This window comes from Mustela nivalis (genome assembly GCF_964662115.1).
Source record: "Mustela nivalis genome assembly, chromosome: 12".
Lineage (NCBI taxonomy): Eukaryota > Metazoa > Chordata > Mammalia > Carnivora > Mustelidae > Mustela > Mustela nivalis.
In genome coordinates this window covers 63,796,178-63,822,183 of record NC_139031.1, presented here as the reverse complement: position 1 = coordinate 63,822,183, position 26,006 = coordinate 63,796,178, and the positions used below count along the sequence as shown (strand labels likewise).

Genomic DNA, 26,006 nt, shown 5'->3' with positions numbered 1-26,006 from the left:
GCTGCAGTAATTAGGCAAGACATGAAGGTGTTCCTATCAAGGTTAATGGCAGAGGAGCTAGAAAAAATGTGGGTAATTAGAGTGTGACAAAATGTAATGATTGAATACAGGAGATGGAGGGGAAGGAAGAGTGAAAAACAGCACACACACATATATATAGCTTAAGAAAGTGCGTTAATACCAGTACCAGTTAATTACGTAGGTTAACATAGGAAGAGAGCTTTTGAGAAGGAAAAAAGTTTGTTTTGGAGAAAGTTGATTTTGAGATAGTTAGGTGGAGATGTGCAGTAGGCAAGAAGTTTAGAGTAGGTTGAAGAAGGAAAGTCATCCATTTTAAATAATTCTTCCAAGAAATTTGACTAAATGAAGGAGGACAAAGAATATATAATAAAAGCAGCAAGTGGATCTGGAATAATAAGAGGGTTTTTGTGTTTCTTTGTTTTTGTTATTAACATAGGATTGATTTAAGCTAGCTTAAATGCTGTTGTGAGGAAGCCCATACAAAGAGGTTGAGATGCAGAAAAAAGGGAATAGTGAGGAGCAAAATTCCTAGGAATATGAGAGAATGGGATCCAGAGCACAGGTGAAAAGACTAGCATTAAATAGGAGAATGTACAGTTTCTCCATACCAGCCAGCGGGGAAGGGGAAAGGTATGCAGGTTGTATAAGGTTCGATGACTGGAGGCTGAGGAGCTTCCCCCTGATGGCTCTTTTTTCAATGTAGTGGGTTTGCTTATTGAGAAGGACCAGGAAGGCTATACGGAGGAGGAGACACTGAGAAGAGGAGCCAGAGTTAGCTTGAGAAATATGGGAGGATTGTGGGGCAGTGTTGTTTTACCAGAAGATAAAATAAAGGACAGTGGGCTGAGAAAATTAGGACACTGGGAAGAGAATGATTCATTTGCTGTCTTTGGGAGGGAAATGACAGAAGACTGATAGATAAAAATATGAGGGACCAAGAGATTGTGAGTTTGAAAAATTTAGAAGCGAGATTTCTGGAAGGCTATGAGGTTATGAAAGGAGTGGGTGAAATCTTGGAGGTGTGAACCACTGGAGATAAGGAAGCAAAGGAACAGAGAGACTAGTTTATTGGGTGGACCAAGTATTAAAGTCAACCAGGATGAGAATACACGCTCTAAGGGAATGTCTTGCACAGTCTTGTGGAAAGTGTTCATAACGTTGTTAGTATTAGAGTTCTTTCCTTTTAGGGTGGCAAAAAATTGCATAATAAATGTTGGTCAGCCTTCCATCCGATAGGATGAAAATATTTTTATACTTCAGGGATAAATTCTGATCTAGAGAACTTGTCTATTCAGAACTACTTTAATAGACCGAATAGGTAGGACTTAATGTTTGTAACAACAAAATGTTCTTATATACACTGTATAATTGTACTGCTTTGTTATATAGATGTAAAAATGCAACAAATTAATATCTACAGATAGCATAGTGTCTGATTGCTTGGTGTAGTATTTGAAATCAATTTTTTAGAAAAATGTTTTTTAATTTCCACATGAACTTGTTTCTCTCACACCTGTCAGTAAAATGTCAATTCTATTATTTATATGTAGTGCAATCTCATATTTAAGGGATACAGTTTTGTCACTTTAGTATTGCATAACATGCTTAAATAGATTTTAATTTTTTTCAGAGGTAGTTAAAATCGTGTATTTTAAAATTCCCACATGTTAAAAATAATGACTATACACTTAGAAATGCACAATGTCATATTGCTTATTTGATAACCCTAATTAACCTGTCATACAGTCATCAAGCTATAAGAAGGCCTCTAGACAACCGAAATACATGACACAATATCCAGGCATTTCACTTATAGGGTATTTTTCCATCTCTTAGTAATGAACTCTTTGGAGTCATATGTATTGATCTTTATTCCATGACACACTTGCTGTAAAATAAAAACTCTATTAAATTAAGAGGAATTGTTTGAAAATGCTGCTTTTTGTTCAGCTGTTTAAAATTGTTATTTTTACCTTTTAGTATCCTCAGCATTGAATCCAAAATTTATAGGGGAGATACAAAAATAAATACCTTATGATACATTGACAGCCTGTTCTACTTGAAATGTAATACATACATTCTATCTAAATTTAAATTTGTTATTCAGAAAAGTAATGTTGTATTTATTTTTTAATATACATGTTTTAACTTAATCATTATTCAGAATTTTCTAATAGTTCTTAAAATTTCACTTTCGAAAGCTAAAAGTGATTTTTCGTGACTAACTTTCCTCATTGTTGCAAACAGAGCAGCTTGCTTCCTCTTTTCAAAGGGCAGGTGGTTCTCTTAAGGAAAGAAAACTTCAGAAGTCTCCTCCTGAGCCCTTGACCTAAATGGCAAGAGTTTCCAACAGTAGGGTTAAAAATAAGTACTTTCAAGTGTAATTATTTAACTGTTTATTAAATTTCCAGAATTTTACAAATAACTCATCTTGAAACTTTTCATAAAGCAGTGATATATAGCTTAAAATATGTCCTAACATGAATAATATTGTAGGTCTTTGCTGTAGCCGAACATCATATAATGAAACAGTTTATTTAAAAGTGTGAATTAGGGGCACCAGGGTGGCTCAGTGGGTTAAAGCCTCTGCCTTCGGCTCAGGTCATGATCTCAGTCAGGGTCCTGGGATTGAGCCCTGCATCAGGCTCTCTGCTCAGCAGGGAGCCTGCTTCCCCCTCTTTTTCTGTCTACCTCTCTGCCTACTTGTGATCTCTCTCTCTCTCTGTCAAATAAATAAATAAAAATCTTTAAATAAAAAAATTAATAAATAAATGAAAGTGTGAATTAGGTTTGGTGAGTTTAGACTTCGGCTATGTACTAATTTTACTCTACCCATGTATTTAGAATAAATGGACTTTAAGAAATAGTATTTTGCATTATTTACATATGTGTATATTTGATTTGTAAATAACAACTGATTCAATTGGGTTTTTTAAAAGATTTTATTTAGAGAAGGAGAGAGAGAGCATGCATGTGGGGGGGCGCAGAGGGAGAGAGAGAAGCTTAAGTAGACTCCATGCTGAGCATGGAGCCCGAAGCCAGTCTGGATCTCACAACCGTGAGATCATGGCCTGAGCTGAAATCAAGAGTGGGGTGCTTAACTGACTGAGCTACCTAGGTGCCCAATTCAGTTTTTAATATTTTCTCAATTTTGCTTGTGTTCATTTATTTAATACCTTGATCCGATGAGTGTAGTTAAAGTCAACTTTGGGCAGTATATTAGTTTTATATTAATGCATTTATTATCATCATTTCCATGGTCTGGAGTCTTGGTATACCTTCATGGATCTTTTGCTCGGGGTCTCACATTGCTAAAATGAAGATGTGGGTACTCTTCCCAGCTCATATGGTTGTTAAAAGAATTGGTTCTTTCTGTCCCACAGGACAGAAGTGTCCTTGCTGCCTGTTACCAGGGGCTGCCCTCATAGAGGCTGCATGCTTCCTTGCCACATAGCCGTCTCAAAACAAAGCTTTTACTTCCAGTCCAGCTGGAGACTCTCTCTCATTCCTCCAGACTCCTTTAAAGGTGTCACCTGGTTATAGCAGGCCCACACAGTATAATTTCCCTTTGATTAAGTAAGAGTCAATGGAATAACAACCTTAGTTATATCTCTAAAATGCTTTCGCTTGTACAATCTTGTGTTATTTAGAAGCAAGTCACAGATTTCACCTGTACTCAAGAGAAGAGGATTATGAAGGGTGTGGTTACTAGAGGGTTAGAATCATGGAGCCCATTATACAGTCCTAGACAAGTTAAATTATTTCTTAAAACCCATTTATTATTGATCTAGTTATTTATAAAGGTATAATTACTGTATTACATATAAGTAGATAAACATAGAATTACTATAAGTTACTCCGAATAAAAGATGTTTGTAATGTTGGACCTTGTTGCTGCCTAATTCATAATTTAGTTTATTCTGAAAATCCTTTTTGTTAAAATAACAACACATAATTCTACAATGACAGTTTTGATGGTAAAACTTTGTAGAACATTTAAGAATTTGAGTTATAATTGAGTCAAGTTTCATCTTTGTTTTACCTTAATTTAGTACCATTAGGATCATCTACCTTGATTGCAATCTAATGCTGGATGAATTAGATTCCTTACAAAAAGAGAATGAGAATATAATGTCTTCTGACTTAGTGAAGAGGAAGAAACCTTAAATCATTGCCATTGTGTATTAGCTTTAGTATTTAAACTTTTTTTTTTAAAGATTTTATTTATTTATTTGTCAGAGACAGAGGGAGAGAGAGCGAGCAAGCACAGGCAGACAGAGAGGCAGGCAGAGGCAGAGGGAGAAGTAGGCTCCCTGTCCAGCAAGGAGCCTGATGTGGGACTCGATCCCAGGACCCTGGGATCATGACCTGAGCCGAAGGCAGCCGCTTAACCAACTGAGCCACCCAGGCATCCCTAGTATTTAAACTTTTGAAGTACTTTTATATTTATTTCATTTTTTTCATGTATATACATACAAAGAAAAAACAGAAGATGGAGAGAGAGTGTATTAGGTTATTAGGTCTTAAGCACTGGGGATAACCTCACAAATAGAAACAAGATGCTTGCCCGTTTGGAGCATATGTTCTAGCAGGAGAAGAGATAAGTCTGAAAATTAATGAAATATGGAGCTTACATTAGATCTAGAGGAAATGGAGGAAACGGTTTCACATCAGATAGTAAAAAATGGCACTCTTAGATTTGGTAGTCAGAGAAGTGCTCTGAAGCAGGGAGTCAAACTTACTGTTAGCAAACATTAATCTTTCTTCCTGTAGCTCTTTTTGATACTCAAGGAACTATTTAACTTAACAACATGTAAAGTATGTTTTGTTTGTGGCATATTTTACATTTATGCTGTCATGAATTTGTAGTTAAGAAGTCAAATATCCAAAATATGACATTGAGATAATCTGTGTAAAATTGACTTATTTTCTAAATATATTTCAAAAAATAATAAACAACTAATATAAAAATACTTCTCTTTTTAGGAACGGTGGAAAGCAGCAGACATAATTGGAGCAGTTTGGATAAGCAAAGTGATATTCAAAATTTAAATGAAGAGAGAATCTTAGCTTTACAGCTTTGTGGATGGATAAAGAAAGGAACGGATGTAGATGTAGGGCCATTTTTGAATTCCCTTGTACAAGAAGGGGAGTGGGAGAGAGCTGCTGCTGTGGCATTGTTCAACTTGGATATCCGACGAGCAATCCAAATCCTGAATGAAGGGGCATCTTCAGAAAAAGGTATTAGGTTATAGTCAAGGATAATCGTAGTTCGTAGAGTCCTTTGAAGAGAAGACACTGATAACTTTCAGTATTTAGACAGTATATTTGTGTAAATTCTTTTGAAAGAGAACACATAAATGTATCGATTAAAGTATTAGCCCAATCCCTTTTGTTTGTGCCTTGGTTTATGTCTGTTAAGATCATAATGTGTCTAAAGACAAAATGTGTCTTCAGTACCATTCTAATAATATTACAGTGAATGCTCAAATGCATCTGTCTTAATGCTTTTTCTTTAAAAGACATTCACATTTTTAAAAAAATGTATTTTCTTGAAGATAGGACTACTTCAATTTGCAAGCATTCTTTTGTTGTTTGTTTGCAAGCATTCTTATGGAAAATATTTGAGAGTATTTTTACTTTGTCGTTTGGATGGTTATTGGTTGGCTTTTAGGAAACTGACACTTTTAGTTAGACTAATACAGAGTTTTATAAAAATCATATTTTGAGCTGCAAAAATGCTTCTACTTGAGTCTGGTGATTTAAGCATAGTTTTCATTTGATATTTTTTTTTAAAAGAAAGAAACAATGAAATATAATAAAGTTTTTATTCTTACATTTTCTGCAAGAGAATACTCAGGCAAATGAATTCAATCCAGAAATTCAGAGTTTTTTTTTCTTATCAGGAATATTTCACTTAAAAATAACTAAGATGTATGTAGCTATTGATTTTAATGCACCTAGCAAATTATTTCTGGTATTCAGAATACTTAATTCTTACTTGCTGGTCCATTTTGAAACCGTTACACTTCTGTTGTACCATACAGAAAAACACGAAATTAACTGTAATATATTTACTTGCAGTAAAAAAGTTGAAAAAGCTAATGTTTTGCCCAGATTGGCCTTTTTTCTTTCACTTTTGCTCTAATGTAAGTCTTCCCCATTTGAGAATACAATAGAAGGTAATGTGGCGATGAAAAAAGAGTTTGATATTTAAAGCCATTTCTAATTATAATTTTGCTTCAACCTGGGGACATGATACTTCCCTGTCATGTATACCTGGAAATCAGTTAGATTTGAACACCTATTCTATCAGTAGGGGAAAACACTCTTTCCAGTTATTTCAATAACTTTAAGGATTAAAGAGAAGATTTCCCTGAATCCAGCCTTCCTCCACTTGGACACATTGTTTTGAGCAGGAATTAGGGAGATACTGTTTTGTGGTGGTGGTGGTGGTTGTTAATCTTAACAGACTTTAGTCCAATTTAATAGAATAAGCAGAGGAAGCAAGCACAAAGCAACTTGGGGAAAGTGTTTATAGAAATGAAGAATAAGTCTATTTAATAAGGAAGTGGGAAATGCTGTTTTTATTTGGGAAAGAAAGAAAATGATTAGGATCCAGGAACAGAATAAGAAAACTGTTATAATAAATGTACAAAACACTTAAGAGTAAAAGTTAAAAGTAAAATTAGTTTTTTCTTGAAGTGACCTTATGTTAGGAGGCTAGCCAGTCCATAGGGCCAACTGTCAGGTTAGCAGTTTATCAGTGACTATATAGACTGCTAAGAACTGATGTTTAAAAAACTATTGATTTAAAAAAAAAAACTATTGATAACAAATACTTTGTTGCAAATGTGTCCATATACAATGCTCTGGGAATGCTGATAGTTAATTTTGTCCCAGAAAAATTAGAAGTGTTAAACTATTAAAAGAATGCTGAAATACTGGTTTTCAGAACATATACTTAAGTCTGAGCATTATATACTTAGGAATAGGAAAACAAAATAATTTTGAAAGTTATAGCACTGAAATACTGTATTATTTACTGCCATTGCTTTGAAATATGTCAACATAAGTGAACTTAATAAGGCTGACAGTGATTCTGGTGGTATGGCTTCACTTCACTTCATTTAGGCCCTAAACAATAACACTGTATAGGAACTGCCTGGAATGAGAACTTGAAAATTTAAAGATGTGCTTGTCTTGCACAGGGTTAGCAATATGGACAAAAGTTTTATAAGAATGGAAATTTTTGCTTGTGGTCCTTGCCAAGTTTTCCAATCTGGATCAAAACCCTTAATTCTAGTGCGCTTATTTTTCTGTAGGTAAATGTCACCCTCTGATATTTGTTTATGGTTTAGAACTGGAAGAGGAAGTATTGAGCTTTTGCTCACTTTGACCAGCCGAGTGTTTTTAATGTGCAGGTGATCTGAATCTCAATGTTGTGGCAATGGCTTTATCGGGATATACGGATGAGAAAAACTCCCTTTGGAGAGAAATGTGCAGCACTCTACGACTACAGTTAAATAACCCATATCTGTGTGTCATGTTTGCATTTCTGACAAGTGAGACAGGATCTTATGATGGAGTATTGGTAAGCTAATTTCTGTTTGAGAAGACTCCTTTTAAGTTAGGCGTTTTTACCTAACCTTGTTAAAATTTTCAAGTGTCTGTTGCATAAAATATTGTTATATTTTTATGTATTTTGCATTAAAAGAACGTATCTTAAATATTTTTGAGCAGCTCTTCTTGAATGTCATTTTACAGTTAGCTGATAATAAACTTGATTTTTAAAATAGTTTGAACAATATAATTTATAGATATAAACAGCATAGGATTTATCCTTTAGCTTAAGAGCAGCTCTAGAATTCTACAACTATATAAGTGTAAGTTTTATATTGAACTGCAATTTTTTAAAAGTAAATATTTGGGTTTTAGTTAAGTAAACAATTACATGATCAGTTATGATCAGAATGACTATATATTTTTTCCAAGTTAGTATTTATATTCTCAGACATTTACCAGTTTGGAAGATGTATGATCATGCTACTTACAGTGAGCTATTTCTTTCTTTTTTTTTTTTTCATTTGGTCTTTCATTGCTTTACCTCTCCTGCTTTAACCACCTATAAGCACATCACCAGATAGGTTCTTTATCACAAAGTGGGGTAAGGAAGAATAAAATGAGGTGTAAGTTTCAGTTATTGGGTTTTAAGCTTCATGTTAATACTACAACTTTCTTTGCATTGTTGGACCTCTTTCTACCTGAGAAGAGCTTTCTAACATGAAATTTATTTGTGTTTGCCATTATAGCACTTAATATAAAAAACACATTGCTTGAGTAATGAATTTAAGTGTCAGTCCCTAAGAATTTATAAAAAATGTTTTTTATTGAGGTATCTTAAATGAAGATTTTAGTAAATGTTATTAGTGTCCATTTTAACAATTCCTTAGTTTGTTTATTTTGTCTTTTAGTAAATGAACTGTTGAACTTTCTAACCAAGTTAGAAACTTTCTAATATCCAAGAGTATGTTGTATTTTTGTTTTTACTGTTATTACTCTTTTGTTAAATGGAAGACTTTAAGTGTTGCATTTTGAAGGAATAAAGTATTATTTTCAGGAAGTAGTAAAGTATGGTGAAGACTAGAAAAAGAAGTGGATTGTTCAAATTTTAAATTGATAGAGAAGTATTCTTTAAATTTTAAATTTCTATATTTTAAATTACATGACCTACTATAAATACCCTCATTTTCTTAAACCTAAATTTGGGTTATTAGGTAAGGTATATATTACCTTGAGTAGGAAGTTCATATTTTTAAACTGCCTTGAGAGTGTACCTAATTATACATTAGGGTAAATAATTATAATTAACATATCCTTTGTTAAAAATTGTTAAGTTGTAGTAATCTAATGAAAAGTACCCATTTGGGAAATCAGAAGATTGAAGGTCTGAGTCCTTGCTCCAGTTTAGTTACTTCAGTTGGCTAGTTAACTTTTTTGGGTTTTAGTTTTCTGAGCTGTATTTTTACAGCTATTATTTCTAATATTTTCTATACAGCGAATATTTTCTCAGCTAATACTTATAACCCTTTCCCCATCAAAATAGTAACACCTCTGCCTGAACCTAAAGAGTTAAATCTAATTTGTACCAAACATGTTTCCTCTTAAGGGCAGAACCATATTTTATAATTGAGAAAACTTGCTAGGATAGGTACCGACTGAAGTGATCTTACATTTAGAGTAGGGAGACTCTGTTTCATAGAAGGACTTCAATGGAAATACAATCTTTTTTCCACCTTAAGACTGTTGATTACTTACCACAAAATTAATTACCTTTCTACATTTATAGAAATTGAAAATACTATTTTACAATATTGAAAGGTCTACAAAAATTTAATCACAATACCTCTGATAATTTTGTTGCAAACCACGTGTTTAACTGTATTTTACTATGGCCACAAAAGTTGTATCTATAAGGGTCTATTTTAAGACTTAAACTTTCTATTTACAGACATGCGTTGACAGTTTTTCCAAATTCTGTATTGGTATGTTCACACTGGTATATTCACTGGTAATTCACAGATTTCTTGGATTTGCTGATTAACTTAGCATCCTAGAAAAGATATTCTCAGTTTCCTCAATTATTTTCTGTGATGGAAGGCATCTAAATCTGTTGGTACATAAATAAATACATAAATCACTGCTTATATTTTTTGTTGTAGTTACATAAGACTGAACTGGAGTGTTTTTAAACTGAATTTGTCCGTATTTAAGATGTAGATTTTTACTTTGCAAGAATAACCTGAGCACTGAGTTTTTTTAGAGGGTTACATTAAGAAAGGCATCTTAGGCAACCAGTGGCTCTGCCAGTATATACACAATAATGTTACTAATACTTTTGAAAATAAAATTGTGTATTAAGTATGTAAAGTAGTCTGCAAGAATTTAAAACTCATAGTATCTACAAGTAATTTCTTGCTCTTCTTTTCAGTATGAAAATAAAGTTGCCGTACGTGACAGAGTGGCATTTGCCTGTAAATTCCTTAGTGATAGTCAGGTAAAAACTAATTTAATTTTGTATTCAAAGTAATTAATAGTTCCTCTTACTTGATTAAGCAACTATTCTTTATGTACAAATATGTATATGTAGCATTTATATATAAATTCTTCTAAAAAAGTAAAGTAATAATTTGTTAGATCAAGGTACTGTAGACTTGTGTATCATAACCAGAATTATTTGTTTAAGAATCCTGACTTAATATTTTAGTTTATTTCTGCTTGTGATGTACAGATAAAAGCATTGAACTCACCCCTTTGCAATGCTATAAAAGAATTCCTTCATTAAGAAATGAAGGAAAAGTATTGAATGCGTATTCTGTGTGTATGTGAGAAAGGAATGCCCAGAAACAACCAGTAATACAAGGTGCTAAGTGCTGTAATTATGAGGAAGTGCTGGGGGAACACTGAGGACTCTTGGCTAGAGGTTGGGGTCCGATGAAGTCAGAGACCTTACCAAGAGGTGATTGTTTTTGATAATCTTCAAGTTCTCATTCATCTCAAATTCTGTGATTCTTTTAATAGCAAGGACTTTGTGAATACTGAGGGACAGTTCTCTTTAAATTTAAATAGTTAACCCTCTACACTTATTTTATAGAATAATAAAAAATAATAAATGCCTTTTTAAAAAATATTTTAAATAATCACAGATACTGCATTGTAATTTATGATAGATACAGATTTTTTAAGAGATCTTTTCTTCAAGGGCTGTATTTTAAAATGTTTTCTATAAAAATGAAACTATTCCTAAAGTATAAGTTTTAGAAGTACAGAGTATGTAGTGAAATAGTTTGCTTCAGAAAAATCACTTTGAATTTTCCAGTTGAATAGATATATTGAAAAGTTGACCAACGAAATGAAAGAGGCTGGAAATTTGGAAGGAATACTGCTTACAGGCCTTACTAAAGATGGAGTGGACTTAATGGAGAGTTATGTCGATAGAACTGGAGATGTCCAAACAGCAAGTTACTGCATGTTGCAGGTTAGTTCAGTGTGGCAGCAACTTAAAGAAAAACAGTGGTTAACCACCTTCTTCCTTCATTGCATGGGTATGCCTTTTGCTTCCTTAGGATCTCTAGGAAGCATTTAATTTAATTTTTTAATTTAAATTTTATGTAATTAACATACAGTGCAGTATTGGTTTCTAGAGCAGAATTCAGTGATTCATCACTTATGTATGACACCCAGTGCTCATCAGAACAAGTGTCCTCCTTAATGCACATCCCCCTCCATCAACCCTCCACGTCCCTCCATCAACCCTCATTTCTCTACCGTTAAGAGTCTCTTACAGCTTGTTTCCCTCTCTCCTTTTTTTCTTTTCTCCATTCCCACATGTTCATCTGTTTTCTTTCACAAATTCCCCATATAAGTGAGATCATAATGGCATTTGTCTTTCTCTGGCTGACTTATTTCACTTGACATAGTACATTCTAGCTCCATCCATGTCATGGCAAGTGACACAATTTCATTCTTTTGCTGGTTGAGTAATGTTCCATTGTAAAGACCACATCTTCATTCATCAGTCGATGGACATTTGGGCTCTCTTCCATTGTTGAGTGGTTGTGGAATTGCTGCTATAGACATTGGGGTGCATGTGTCCCTTTGAATCTGTATTTTTGTATTCTTTGGGTAAATACCTAGTAGTGCAATTGCTGGATCAGAAGGTAGTTCTATTTTTAACTTTTGGGGGAACCTCCTTACTGTTCTCCAGAGTGGCTGTATCAGTTTGCATTCCCACCAGCAGTGCAAGAGGATTCCCCTTTCTCCTCATCCTCACCAACACCTCTGATTTCTTGTGTTGTTAATTTTAGCCATCCTGACAGGTATGAGATGGTATTTCATTGTGGTTTTGATTTGTATTTTCGTTATGCTATGTGATGTTGAGCATCTTTTTGTGTGTCTTTTAGCCATCTGGATTTTTTTTTTTTTTAAGTGTCTATTCATGTTTTCTGCCTATTTCTTAACTGGATTATTTGGATTTTTGGGGATCGAGTTTGTTAAGTTCTTTGTAGATTTTTGGATACCAACCCTTTATCTGATAAAGCATTTGCAAATATCTTCTCCCATTCTGTAGGCTGCCTTTTAGTTTTGTTGATTGTTTCATTTGCTGTGCAGAAACTTTTTTTATCTTGATGAAGTTCCAGTGTATCTTTGGTTTTGTTTCCGTTGCCTCAAGAGACATGTCTAGTAAGAAGTTGCTGTGGCTGAGGTCAGAGTTTTCTGCCTGTGTTTTCCTCTAGGATTTTGATGGTCTTACATTTAGGTCTTTTATTCATTTTGAATTGTTTTTTGTGTATCGTATAAGAAAGTGGTCCAGTTTCATTCTTCTCTATATTGCTATCCAGACACGATTTGTTAAAGAAATTGTCTTTCCCATTGGATATTCTTTCCCGCTTTGTTGAAGATTAGTTGACCATATAATTGTGGGTTCAATTTTGGATTTTGTTTTCTGTTCCATTGATCTATGTGTCTGTTTTTGTGCCAGTACCATACTGTCTTGATGATTACCGCTTTGTAATGTAGTTTGAAATCTAGAATTGTAATGCTTCCAGTTTTGTTTTTCTTTTTCAGAATTGTTTTTTTTATTAAGCGTCTTTTGTGGTTCCATACAAATTTTAGGATTGTCTGTTCTAGCTGTCTGAAAAATGCTAATGGTATTTTGATAGGGAGTGCATTAAATGTGTAGATTGCTTTGGATTGGAAGGCATTTAACTTCAACCTTATCAGTTGAGCTGTAGCAGTCTTCTACATTCTCTTACTGTCCATCAGCCTCCTGCACTGGGTTATCCAGTTTTTCCTTTCATTTTGGGAATTGTTATTTTAAACTTATATAAAGCTCAAACAGAGCAGAGGAACCTCTCTTTAATTTGCCCAGTTCACAAAACTTTACCTTCTTCAAAAGAGATTACCTTTCCCTGATCTGAACTAAGTCTCACTTGAAGTGCGGAAAGCAAGTTATACCGCAATTTTCTTCACTCTCATTTTCCCTTTTTATGAATTGGGGTAACCAGTTCATCAATTTACTCTTAGTTCTTACTGTCCAGCAGTTAAAAAGAGATTTCTGGCAAAGGTTCCCTTCTTTATTTTTGATAGAAATATGGCGAAAATTTAGAACATTTCCCTGAGATTTCCTATAGTCCTCCAGCTAATCTTTCCTTTCGTGGTATCCTCTTTCCTATGCCCTTCCTTTCAAACACTTAATAGCATGCTCTGTACTGGGTAAACATAGTAAAATGCCCCCTCAAACCCTACCTTCTTATGAATAAATATAGATCCTGACCCACGAACCACAGTATAAACCTAGCAGCTTACCAGGCCACTGCCCATTCTATAATAAAGTATATAATTTTTTTATTACTGAAATGAGGTTGCATCTATTAAATCAAACTGTGGATATGTGGCTACAGAGTGCAAGTGGCCTTATATTGTTTATGGAGAGAAGTCAGCTATTATAATTATTGTCTTCCTATGTAATGTTTCATTTTCCCTTTTCTGCTTTTGATTTTCAGCAGTTTACCCTCAATGCCTAGTTGTACTTCTTTCTGCCTTGTTTGTGGTTCACGGAGCTTCTTGGATATGCAAGTCAGTGGTTTTCATTAGTTTTGCAAAATTTGGGTGTATTATTTCTCCTTTATATATATATTTTCTGTTTCAATCTCATTTGCTTCTCTTTTTTGGGCTCATATTACATATATATTAAACCATTTAATAGTGTTCATAGGTATCTGAGGTTTTGTTCATTTTCTTTCCATCCTTTTTTCCTCAGTTCTTCAAATTGGTCAAATGCTGTTGATTTGTTCATTGACTCTTATGTCATGACGTTAAGTTTTTCAGCACATTCTTTTTTTTTTTTTTTTAAGAATTTACTTATTTATTTGACAGACAGAGATTACAGGTAGGCAGAGAGGCAGGCAGAGAGTGAGAAGGAAGCAGGCTCCCTGCTGAGCAGAGAGCCCAATGTGGGGCTCAATCCCAGGACTCTGAGATCATGACCTGAGCCAAAGGCAGAGGCTTTAACCCACTGAGCCACCCACGTGCCCCTCAGCACATTCTTAATTTCAGCTCTTATACAATTTAGTTTTAGAATCTCAGTTTTTTTTATAGTTTACATTTTTCACTCAGATCCCTATCTGCACATTAACAGAGCATATGTCAATAGCTGCATTCAGGATTTTACCTGCTAACTCTAACATGGGCTATTTTAGGCTTAGTTTCTGTTGACTGCCTTTTTTCCTTGACTTTCAACTATATTTACCTGTTTGTGTCTCATAGTTTTTCATTTGAATATTGGATGTCATGTATAGTACATTATAGAGATCTGGGTTCTTTTACCCTTTTCTGAAGAATGTTGGTTAATGTTTTTGGAAGTTCAGTTAGTTGCTGCTCACTTTGGTCTTAAAGTTTTGTTACTGTGGATCTATGGGCAGCCATAGATAACTTATATTAAATAACTTATATTAAGTTATTTCCCAAGCCTTTCCAGTCTTGATCTCTGAACTGTTTTCCTCTGTAGATTTTGTTGCAGCTTAATTTTAGGTTTATTTAGGGGTAGATCTAGGAAGATTTATCAAATGTGAATTGACCAAATTCCGAGTTTATCCTTACTGCCGGAAGGAGAAAGGGTGGGATATGAAAATTTCTCCTTTTTTTCTGTGAATTTTTAAACTGGGGGCTATATTCTACTTCAATACTTAGTTCTGGCTAGTTGGTCATTATCAGAACTAGAAGAGATGTTTATTTTTTTTAAGAGGTGAAATTATCAGCTATGAGTTTTCCACATGTTCTTTTAGCTGGATTTACCTCTGATAACAGAAATGAATACCTAATTAATAGGGGAAAGATAAGCTTCTGTTTTGATAGAATGTCTAAAGATAGTCTGTTAGCTATTACAGGTTTCTTCCCTTTTTCCATAAGTGATATACATTAAGTTCTCTCTAACATTTTACTTTTCTGTCTGGTTCCCCAAAACTGGGCTTCAGATTGATGCCCATGGAATCATTGGGAGTTGAGAATTTCTCTACTTTCTTTATCATGTGAACTTAAGGAAGATATCTTGGACAGGGCTAAAAGCAATCTGTGAAAACCCAAAGCAAGTGCAGGTGAAATGTGAAATGTCACAGCTGCCAGGGAAAATACACCTCTAGGAAGAGCCTTACTGGTAAGAAATTGAAGTTCTTATTGAGAAGAAATCTAAAGTAAGCTTAAGGTAAAGAAATTGTTGCTTTTCATTGTGTCCTAGGGATAGAAAAATGAAAGAACATTTTGGGTTTGGTTTTAGGGTTGTTTTTTGCTTTTGTTTTAATTTTTAAGGTAAAAAATATATGTTTTAATTGAGAGCAAAAGAGAGAATAAACAGGTTTAACTTTCAGATAACTATGTATACAAAAAGAGCATCCCCATTCACAGTACATGCTAGACACAAAGAATGAGGTTCAGTATTATTTTAAATGCGATGAAGTAATTTTGGTATGCATTTTTATTAAATAGTAACCAAATTTTATGAATGCAGGGTTTTTAATTTTGAGGACAAAGTATTCACATTACTTTTTGTTGTATTCAAGTAGGAAAGTGAATTGTTTACTCTTGGGTCCTTAATTTAAATAAGGGATAGAGAATTATACTTTCCTGGCCAGGATTAATGATAATATATATAGTACATATTTATGTCATTAGTAGAGGCCAGCTTAAAGAAATTACAGAAGCGTCCATCAATTATTTTATCTTTACCCTCATTTTATCTTTTCACCCTCATTATTTTATCTCTGTCCTCATCAGCTTTTGGCAAAAAGGAAGCCTTTTTCTTCTGTATGACTCATACTTATATGTTACCTGGAATCCTGTGGCTTAGCCAGAAAAATTTTAAACAACTGTGTTAATTCTTATTTTCTTTTTTAGGGTTCTCCTTTAGATGTTCTTAAAGATGAAAGAGTTCAGTACTGGATTGAGAATTATAGAAATTTATTAGATGCCTGGAGGTTTTGGCACAAACGAGCTGAGTTTGATATTCATAGGAGTAAGTTGGATCCCAGTTCTAAGCCTTTAGCACAGGTAAGTACGTACATTATTTTGGAGAGAATCAAATTGTAACGTATGTTTAAGTAGCTCAAAGAGAAGTGTTTGCAGCATGTTATATTGGGTAAATTTAGAGCTCAATTTAATAAATTATTATTAGCTCATCCTTTTGATTATGAGTAGCTGTTAATGTCTTTATTTATCCCAGATGTCATTCCATCCTTAACCATCTTGTTTTTTTAATCCTGCCACTTCCTAACAATCATCTCAGTGGCTTACGCTTGAGTCTGAGCTAGAGCAAACAATAGCAGGCCTAGAGGGTCTTCGGCAAACCTAAATCAATCTTAGAGTTCTTTTCTAGTTTATTCCAAGCCCTTTCCAAATCCAAACTATTATATTATCTTATAAATTCCACTTATGTATTAAATTTTTCTGCATTATATAGGTGTAATAAGGCAGGATTTTTTTTCCCCTAACTATATGTCTAATTAACTGTGGAAATTGTTTTACTATTTAAAGAACATGAGCTCAGTTATCACATGAAACACGACATGAGATCACTGTATCTAAATTTGGACGTTAAATACCGAGTATATCCTCAATGTGAGCACTGGATGGTGCTGTTTTCTTGTTTTAGAAAGTTGAGGAATTAGTAATTATTTTAAAACAACCTGAGTTTTTGTAAAATAGCGTTACATGATAATATTTGTTATTAATCTGTATGTGTTTAAGAGCCCAGGAATTTAATATAAAAGCAAAATGAACATTTTCTATTACTATTATTCTAAAATTCTAGCTATTTGACATTATAGGGTCCTTAAATCCTTTTTGTCTTAGGAAATGAAGGCTTTCTTTATAAGAAAATTTTGTCGAGGAGATGTAATCATTGAACTTTGGATCAGAGCTTACACTGGGTTATTTTGTAATATTCCAGTGTGAATTCTAAAGACTTTGTTATTTCTAAAATGTTGTTATCTAATGTTTCCAAGTTTTTCTACAGATGTCAGTGGTGTTAGAAAGGATATAACTAAACAGAGGTAACAGAGAAGTACTCAATGTCACTGCTAAGTGGGAATCCTAGATGAAAGCTAGTCAAATTTAGCAGATAACAAATTATTTTATAATATAAAGTAAACCTTAAAAATTATTTAAGAATAGTTTGTTAGGATCAGACTTTGGATTTTATTTATAAAGTTTGCATTATTCTTACTCCTCCTTTTATTTGTTGTATAGGTGTTTGTGAGTTGCAATTTTTGTGGCAAGTCGATCTCCTACAGCTGTTCAACTGTGCCTCATCAGGGCAGAGGTTTTAGTCAGTATGGTGTCAGTGGGTCACCAACAAAATCTAAAGTCACAAGTTGCCCTGGCTGTCGAAAACCCCTTCCTCGATGCGCACTTTGCCTCATTAATATGGGAACACCTGTTTCTAGCTGTCCCGGTATGACATAATTCTATAATATATTTTCTGAGCTGAAATTGTTCCGACGTAACTGATTTAATGTTGTCAATAGAAGACTTACAAGGTTGGGTTTATATTATTTCTAAGAATAAGCCACTCTGCCGGCTCAGAGATTTTGTATTTCCTGGAATTTGTAAAAATCTATACATTGAAAGTAAAGTCTGTATTCATGATATCACAAGTAACCTCACAATGATAGTCCATTTAAAGTTTGTGAAAAGATCTTAAATATGAAGTAATCCTATATTACACTATTTTCATACCACTTTTTCTAAGAGGAGATCCCTCAGGTTTTTTGTTTAAAAGTCAATGCACCCTCATTTATTAACAAATACCTTGTACGCATGAAGAGCTTTTGGTTCTCAAAGCACTTTAATATTCTCTTTTTTAATCTTCAAAATCTACCTGTGAATATGTACAGAAAGTGTTAGTCTAGAAATCACATCCCTTTAACTTCCAAGTTTTGATGCTGCTTTTTGCTATATTTGTCAGTTATGTAGTGAATATACGTATTTTTTTAATGGTTAGAAATATTAGGATTATTGTTTACTGCTTATGGTACATATAGAAAAAAATTCTGAGAACAGGAGATAGTTGAATATAATGTTATCTAGTGGCTAGAAATATTTGAGTTATTTATTTAACTTGAAATGTGGCAGAAATTTTAATTGAAAATATTTGAGAATTTAGCATACTGATATAATCAAGAACTGGATATGGTGTGAGAATGCCTATTGTATTAGTTCTAGCTCTGTGACATTCAGTCTGTAACACTGAGAGTTACTTTAGCACTCAATTATATAAGGTGTTAGAGGGAGATTCTTTTTAATTATGTAATTTTATAATTCTGTTCTGCAGTTGGTTCATATCAATAGTTAGTTTTATTATATTAACATCTGTGAAGGTGAAGGAGGTTTGCTGGTATCATTGTATACCTGAATAATTACACCTGAATATTTGTTATATAATATATATTATACACTATAATATAATACTATATTGTGTATTATATATAATTATATAATTATACCTGAATAATTATTTTTCAAGTTTGATACCCTTTTTTAACAAAGGCAATTTGTAATGTTTTCAAGTTTATTTGTTAGTTCTCATTTAAATTTTAATCAAGAATTTTCATTTGCATTTTATATATTGCATGTTGATCACTTTTATGGTCCTGATACTAGTAAATAGAAAATAACTTGGAATAAAAATCTGCTACAGGAAAAGAACAAGACAAAATATTGCATAAATAAGTTATATATACTGGGATACATAAAAATAGTTGGATTCAAGACATCTTTCAGACCATAAGCCCCAGGAAGCTATAGTGGCCTGAGTGCTATTCTTTTTTTGCTAGATATTAACTTTTCAATCTTTTTTATTTTTGAAATAGGTTAAAAAAAAAAGAGAAAATTAGTTTTCTAAAATTTGAAGAAAAAGCAAAACATTTCAACCTCTCTGTTATAGAGGCTGTTAATGAATGAATATTCAATACTCAGGTTTATAAAGTGTTAACATTTTTTCGTATTTGCTTCAGAAATTTTATTGAAATTTGCTTCAGTAATAATTTTTTGTGTATATGAATGCTTGTTAAGATAAGACTGAAGTGCTGAGATGAATCAAAGATCCTTATGAAGCTTATGTATAAAATGAGCATGGATAAAATAACAAATGATATGTTTAGTGGTCTGGAATCCCTTAACCTGCCATTCCAAAATCTCTAAAAAGATCTGAAAATCCTATGATCAAAAACAAACAAAAAAAACCTGTTCAGAATTGACATGAGGCTATTAAGGCCTTTGATTACAGAATGCTGCCTCAGACTTCCCTGGAATTGTCATATTTGCTCTTTATTTCTCTAAAATCCCAAACATTCTGTATTCTGAAACATGTTTAGCTCCCTAAGGTGAATAAGGATTATTGTATAAAGAAAGTAGCAGGAAATTTGAAAGAGGGAAACATTACTTCTTTTTGAAGGATATCTGGAAAACTTCAGAAAGAAGATGCTGTTTAAGCAGGTCCTTTAAAAAAGTTTGGGAGTGAAGATTTTAGAGAAGCCTTTCTAGGTGTGGACAAGGAATAAAAGGCATGAACTAGGGTAGATACTGGTGAATGTAAGTACAGAGAGTGTATGGGAACTACCAGGTGCATCTGTATGACAAGGGCCTAGGAAAGTAGACTATCAGGAAATAAATTTATTAGGAAAATTAGGGAAACCTGTGTATAATCTTTAAAGGATTGCTGAGCTGACTTAATTGTGAAATATAATAATGTTGAATAACATGAGGATTAGTGGCACCAACCTCTGAATAGTCAAAAATCTAGGTATAACTCTTGACTCCTCCAAAAATTTAACTACTAGTAGTTTGCTATTTACTGGAAGCCTTACTAATAACATAAACAGTTGATTAACATGTATTGTATATTTTGTGTATTTAAATACTATATTCTTGTGGTAAAGTAAGCTAGGAAAAATAAAATGTTAAGAAAATCATAAGGAAAAGAAAATATATTTACAGTACCATACTGCAGAAAATCCACACGCAAGCAGATCCACACAGTTCAAACTCGTTTTTCAGTGGTTAGCTGTAATAAACGTATTCTTTTTTAATATATAAAATCAGGAGGTTCTGAGTTCCAAAATAAGACAGGACCTAATAGAAATAAAATGCTAGCTTGAAGCAGTTTAAAGCAGGTGATCAAACCCTCCTGATTCTTTGTCTGCAATTAGAGATGTCATCCATCTATCATGGTTCATGATCCAAATGGCCAGGATTTCCATAAGCTTATTTAACTGAGGGTTGCATATTCTGTTGAAAATAATGTTTATAACTATTAATGTTTGTAATTATTTATAAATAATTATAACTATAATGCTTGTTATAAATATTTAGCATTTTAAATCTTTTTTTGTTTGTTCGTTTTTGTTTTTTTAAAGATTTTATTTATTTATTTGAGAGAGAGAATGAGAGAGAGCATGAGAGGAGAGAGGTCAGTGGGAAAAGCAATCTCCCTCCTGAGCAGGGAGCTGGATGTGGAACTCGATCCCAGGACTCCAGGATCATGACCTGAGCCAAAGGCAGTTGCTTAACCAACTGAGCCACCCAACATATTTAGCATTTTATACATTATTTATTCAACAAGTATCTATCACCTATCGTTCTAAGTGCTAGGAATGTTACAGTGAACAAAACAGACAAAAACCCCTGCCCTTAATGTAAAGGAGTGATGCCTTTTTTAGAGTTAGGTAACGTACTGGTTTCCTTCTTGCTTGTAGTAGTAGTAGTACCAATAATAGTAGTAGTATAGTAGTAGGTACTGACTACATGAAACCCTAGTTTCCTTCAACTGTTCTATAGCACTTACCTTTGTAATTCAGTATGAATCTTTTAAAAGTTAAAACTATCTAAAATTTAAAAAATGAAAGTTAAAACTATTTAAACTTTTTTGAGTGTAGTTGACACACAATGTTACTTAAGTTTCAGGTGTACATCTTAGTAATTTGACAAGTTGATACACTATGCCTTGTTCACCACAAGTGTAGCTACCATTTGTCCTATTATATCACTATTACAGTACCATTGACTGTATTCCTTATGCTCTGCCTTTTGTTACTTACTCATTCTGTAATTGGAGGCCTGTACTTCCCTCTCCCCTTCACCCATTTTGCTTAACCCACAACATCTTCCCTCCGGCAACCATCAATCAGTTTGTTCTCTGTATTTTTGGGTCTGATCTGCTTTTTGTCTGTTTTTAAAAAATTCCATTTATGAATGGAATTGTATGGTATTTGTCCTTTTTAGTCTAATTTCATTTAGCATGATACCCTCTAGGTCCATCCATGTTGTCTCAAATGACACAATCTCATCCTTTTTATGGCTTTGTAATATTACTTGTATATGTATACCACATTTTCCTTATCCATTTGTCTATTGATGAAGACTTAGGTTGCTTCCATGTCATGGCTATTGTAAATAATGTTGCAATAAACATAGGGGTGCATATACCTTTTTGAGTTAGTGTTTTCATTTTCTCTGAGTAAATACCCAATATTGGAATTACTGAATCATATAGTAATTCTGTTTTTAATTTCTTGAGGAACCTTTGTATTGTTTTCCACAGTGGCTGCTCTCTTTGCATTCCCCACACTTCATAAGAGTTCCTTTTTCTCCATATCCTTGCCAACACGTGTTGTTTCTTGTCTTTTTGATTCTACCCATTCTGGTCAGGTGATATCTCATTATGGTTTTGACTTGTATTTCCGTGATGATCAGTGATGTATATCTTTTCGTGTGTCTGAGCCATTTGTATGTCTTTAGAAAAACATCTACTCAGATTATCTGTCCATTTTTTAATAGGATTGTGTGTTTTCTTTTGTTGAGTTATGTAAGTTCTTTATATAATATTTTGGTTATTAGCTCCTTATCAGATACATCATTTGCTAAAGCTCTTTGATCTTTAAAAAGCCTTTTTCATGTGGCAGTGAGGTAGATCTTAATACTTTCAGCTTCATCAGAGAAACATAAGGAATAAACTGTCCTGGATCCAGTCTGTTTTTCGTAAAGTTAGAAGTTACAAAAACAAAGTGAAAATCACTTAATGAGTTCTATACAATATAAAATAGTTCCTCTTTAAAAGGTCTGTATTTTATTTCTGTTTGTTTTCTTCCTCTTCCCTTTCATTGTGAATCATTTTTATGAAGCTTTTAATAAGAATTTCAGTGTATTTAGATCTTAACCTCCTATATGTATTACATCTTCCATCACCCATAAATCCTTTACTATCATTAGCAAAAACAGATGGGTATTTAAAAAAAAAAACTGTAACACTATCCTTGTAATCTTTAAATTATGATGAGGAATGGTCTAGATAAAATTTTGAATACAGCATCATGTGTTAATAGGCATACATGTGCTTAATTAAACTTAATATTTTACTTACTTATTTTTCTATTCCTGTCCCTAATTACATATGATTTTAAAATATTTAAATTGGTCTGTTTTAGAACAAAAGAAAACATATTAAGATAGCCACAATTAATAGAATGAGCGTTTTTTGAGCACTAAAAGTTATGTAAATATATATGTGAATATACACACATAAAAACATGAATGTGTAATAATACATTTTTCTTTAACCTTTTGGTGAACTGTAATACAGACAGGAATATATATACTAGGTACTATGATAAATCAAACATCAATGAAGCCTCTGTCCTGGTTAAGATAACATTGGCTGTACCAGTACCTTTGCTCATTATTCCCTGTCTACTACTACCTCTTTCCTCTTTCCCAGAGATTATTACTGCCCTAAATTGTGTGTTATTTGGTTCCTTGATTATGTGTATAGTTCTGTCACATATTTAGTTTTGTCTGTGTTTTAAGTTTCATATGAATGAATCTTATGGAATATATCCTTTGGCTTACCTTTTTTTGCTCAATGTTGATTTTGGGTTCTTTTACTTTTAATGATGCTGATGAATGTAGCTGTTATTCATTAGTATTTGGTATCCCCCCCCCCCTTTTAAAAGATTTTATTTATTTATTTATTTGACAGAGACATGGAGAGAGGGAACACAAGCTGGGGGAGTGGGAGAGGGAGAAGCAGGCTTCCCACTGAGTAGGGAATCCAATGTAGGATTTGATCCCAGGACCCTGGGATCATGACCTGAGCCAAGGCAAACGTTTAACGACTGAGTCATCCAGGCACCCCAGTATTTGGTATTCCATTCAGGGCTGTACCACAGTTTTTTCCTCTCTGCTATGGTTTTGGACACTTTGGTTGTTTCCAGATTTTTAATGTTATGAACAATATTGTTGTGAACATTTCTGCGTATGAATCCTTTTAGCATGTATAAAATTTTCTCTAGTGGTATGTACCTAGAAGTAAAATTACTAAATAATACTGTTTGCTTATGTTTTCCTTTGGATTTTTATGTCTGTTCAAGGAGAGAGATTGGCCTATAATCTGACTTTTCTCATGTTATCTTTGTCTGCTTTTGTTATTCAAGTTATGCCAGCCTTAGTAAGTGCATTGGGGCGTTTTCCCCAATGTTTTTTTTTAAGAAATTTGTATAGATGAAAATTACCTGTTCCTTCAGGGTTTGGTTTGGTAGTACTCCGCTATAAACTGGACGTGGTATTTTCTTTGTGGGAAGATTTTAAACTGATTGTTTTTCCAAGGTTGTTAATTCAGATTGCTTCTTATTGGATTTGATAGCTGAGATTTTTCCATTTTTTATTGACTTAAAAATGTAAGGAAACTCCTGTTATCCAGTAGTTTTTCAAACTAAACTAGATCATGGCATTAACATTGCTATTTCAGTATGATGTGTGATTTGTATTTTGATGTAGTTTTAGAAATACCTTTTAAGAAGCTTTGAATAAAATATTTTGACAGTTAATGAAGATAATTTTCTTTAACCCATAGGAGGATCCAAATCAGATGAAAAAGTAGACTTGAGCAAGGATAAAAAATTAGCTCAATTTAACAACTGGTTCACATGGTGTCACAATTGCAGGCATGGTGGACATGCTGGTCATATGCTTAGTTGGTTCAGGTAATCAGTACATTTCTTCTTTAATAGGCTTGGAGTTGGAGGAGGTAGAGCAGATGGTCTTTTAAACAGTTCATTTGTATATAGCCAAAGAATAAATTTCTATTTTGCTGTCCCTTGAGTTCACAAAGGTGGTGTCACCATTTCTGTCATTAAATATCCAATGTATTCTTAAAGTATAAAATTAATACTTATATAGAAGAAATAGTTTAAATATTATGTATGGGCTAAATGTTTGAATAGCATTATTTGGAGAGAGGATATGTTTATAGTTTTGTTTTTTTACAACTTGCCTAATATCCTATCATAGTATGTAATTGAAATTAAAAATTAAATGATGGCGAATACTTACCAAACAACTGTATCAGTTATCATCTAAATAAACTTCTTGTATAGTAAGTAAGCACTTCATGCAATAGAGACTCAAGCCATATTTAGTTCTGTTTTAAGTAGTGCTGGTGGTCCTTTACTCCTCGTGCTATAACTTTTTATGCCCAGTTTGTCATGTTCATTTTAATTAAAACTTCAAGCACATCCCTGTCACTTTCCTAGCTGTAGATCAGGTATCTTGTCATGTATTTAAAAGGTAAAGCTATTTACTTTTCAGTAACTTTCTCCCCAATTCAGTTTGTCAGTCATTTTTTATTTAATTCTTTTCATGCTTTTTGTCTTTGGGTTTTAATTCCTGTATTTGTTTCAAATACCATTTTGAACATTGCATTCTGCATAGAGATAGGTATATAGGTAAATGTATGTATGTATCTGCTTAATTTAGATTTTTAACTGTTACTTGACCTATTTTTTTTAGGGACCATGCAGAGTGTCCCGTTTCTGCATGCACTTGTAAATGTATGCAGTTGGATACTACAGGAAATCTGGTACCTGCAGAGACTGTCCAGCCATAAAATGTTATCATCTAAAGAGAAACCTTCAAGTGTGGAGCTTTCTAATAGATGTCCTTCATAGCTCAAAAACGTACCTCAGAGCAAGTCACTCATGACTTTCCTGTAATGGGAAAATAAATCATTCTATCAAATCAGCAATTTGATGTTTGAGTGATTTTGATATGCTTCACAGAGACAAATGCTGCTGAAGTGAACATCAGCGTGTGGGCATGAATTCTGTTCAGTAGGTTGAAAAGTTCATTTTGGAAGAGTTTTATAGGGCTTGTTGAAATTATGAACACTATGCAAGCAGAGTTTCTGGAATAACCAAGAACAGACTTTGAACCTGTATCTTCTAAGCTGAAATTGGCTATCTTTTCAGTAAAATCTGTATGCCTTTTAAAGTAGAATGAAATGACCAGTTTTTTACCTTTAGAACTGGAGAACCTCTACCCCACACTGGAATAAATTTCATCAAGGTATGGTTGGTATATATTTCTTAAGGAGTCTTTTCCTTCATACACTTTCATTTCAAGATGAGAAATCTTTTGGCACAGATCACTATTGTCTTCCTAAGAAAAGCCAAAATTGAGAATGTATCTTAATACTTCTTCTATTCTGAGGAGAAAGCTATGTATCATTTCAGGGGAACATGTTATAAAATTTTCAGTTTTTCAGCCTTTTGTTTTCCAGTGTCTTCATTTGTCTTCAAACCTTTCTTTCCCCTTTAATTCATCATCTTACACTCATCATCTCAGAGCATCTTCCTGAACACAAAGCCTATGCAAGATTATAGGGGACTAACCATTCAGCTGAACCTGCATCAGTGTGTTCTACTCTCAGATTCCCTCATAGTATGGAATACTCTGTTTTCAAAGGTAACCTGGGAGCTGTTGGGGAGAACAGGGTCACATTGGAGACAGTTAGGCTTTAAATGTAAGTTTCTAAAAGTAAGTATATTTGGGCCAATTCAGGAACTTTGTTTAAAAATTTTATTCTTTTCCCTTTTTACAGC

At 33.4% G+C, this 26,006-nt stretch overlaps 1 protein-coding gene across 7 annotated transcripts in view; it reads left to right on the top strand.

The window, feature by feature from the left end:
• Positions 1 to 25,668, top strand: part of MIOS (meiosis regulator for oocyte development) — a 36,665-nt gene extending 10,997 nt beyond the window's left edge. For all 7 annotated transcript variants that reach the window (XM_082693360.1, XM_082693359.1, XM_082693365.1 and 4 more), the window contains 8 exons: positions 5,008 to 5,262; positions 7,446 to 7,615; positions 10,013 to 10,078; positions 10,901 to 11,059; positions 15,973 to 16,125; positions 17,323 to 17,527; positions 23,981 to 24,110; positions 24,916 to 25,668. In XM_082693360.1, the coding sequence (XP_082549486.1) occupies positions 5,008 to 5,262; positions 7,446 to 7,615; positions 10,013 to 10,078; positions 10,901 to 11,059; positions 15,973 to 16,125; positions 17,323 to 17,527; positions 23,981 to 24,110; positions 24,916 to 25,012 (1,235 nt within the window). In that variant the 3' untranslated portion in view covers positions 25,013 to 25,668. The remainder of the gene's footprint in view (positions 1 to 5,007; positions 5,263 to 7,445; positions 7,616 to 10,012; positions 10,079 to 10,900; positions 11,060 to 15,972; positions 16,126 to 17,322; positions 17,528 to 23,980; positions 24,111 to 24,915) is intronic.
• The last annotated feature ends 338 nt before the right edge of the window (positions 25,669 to 26,006 follow it).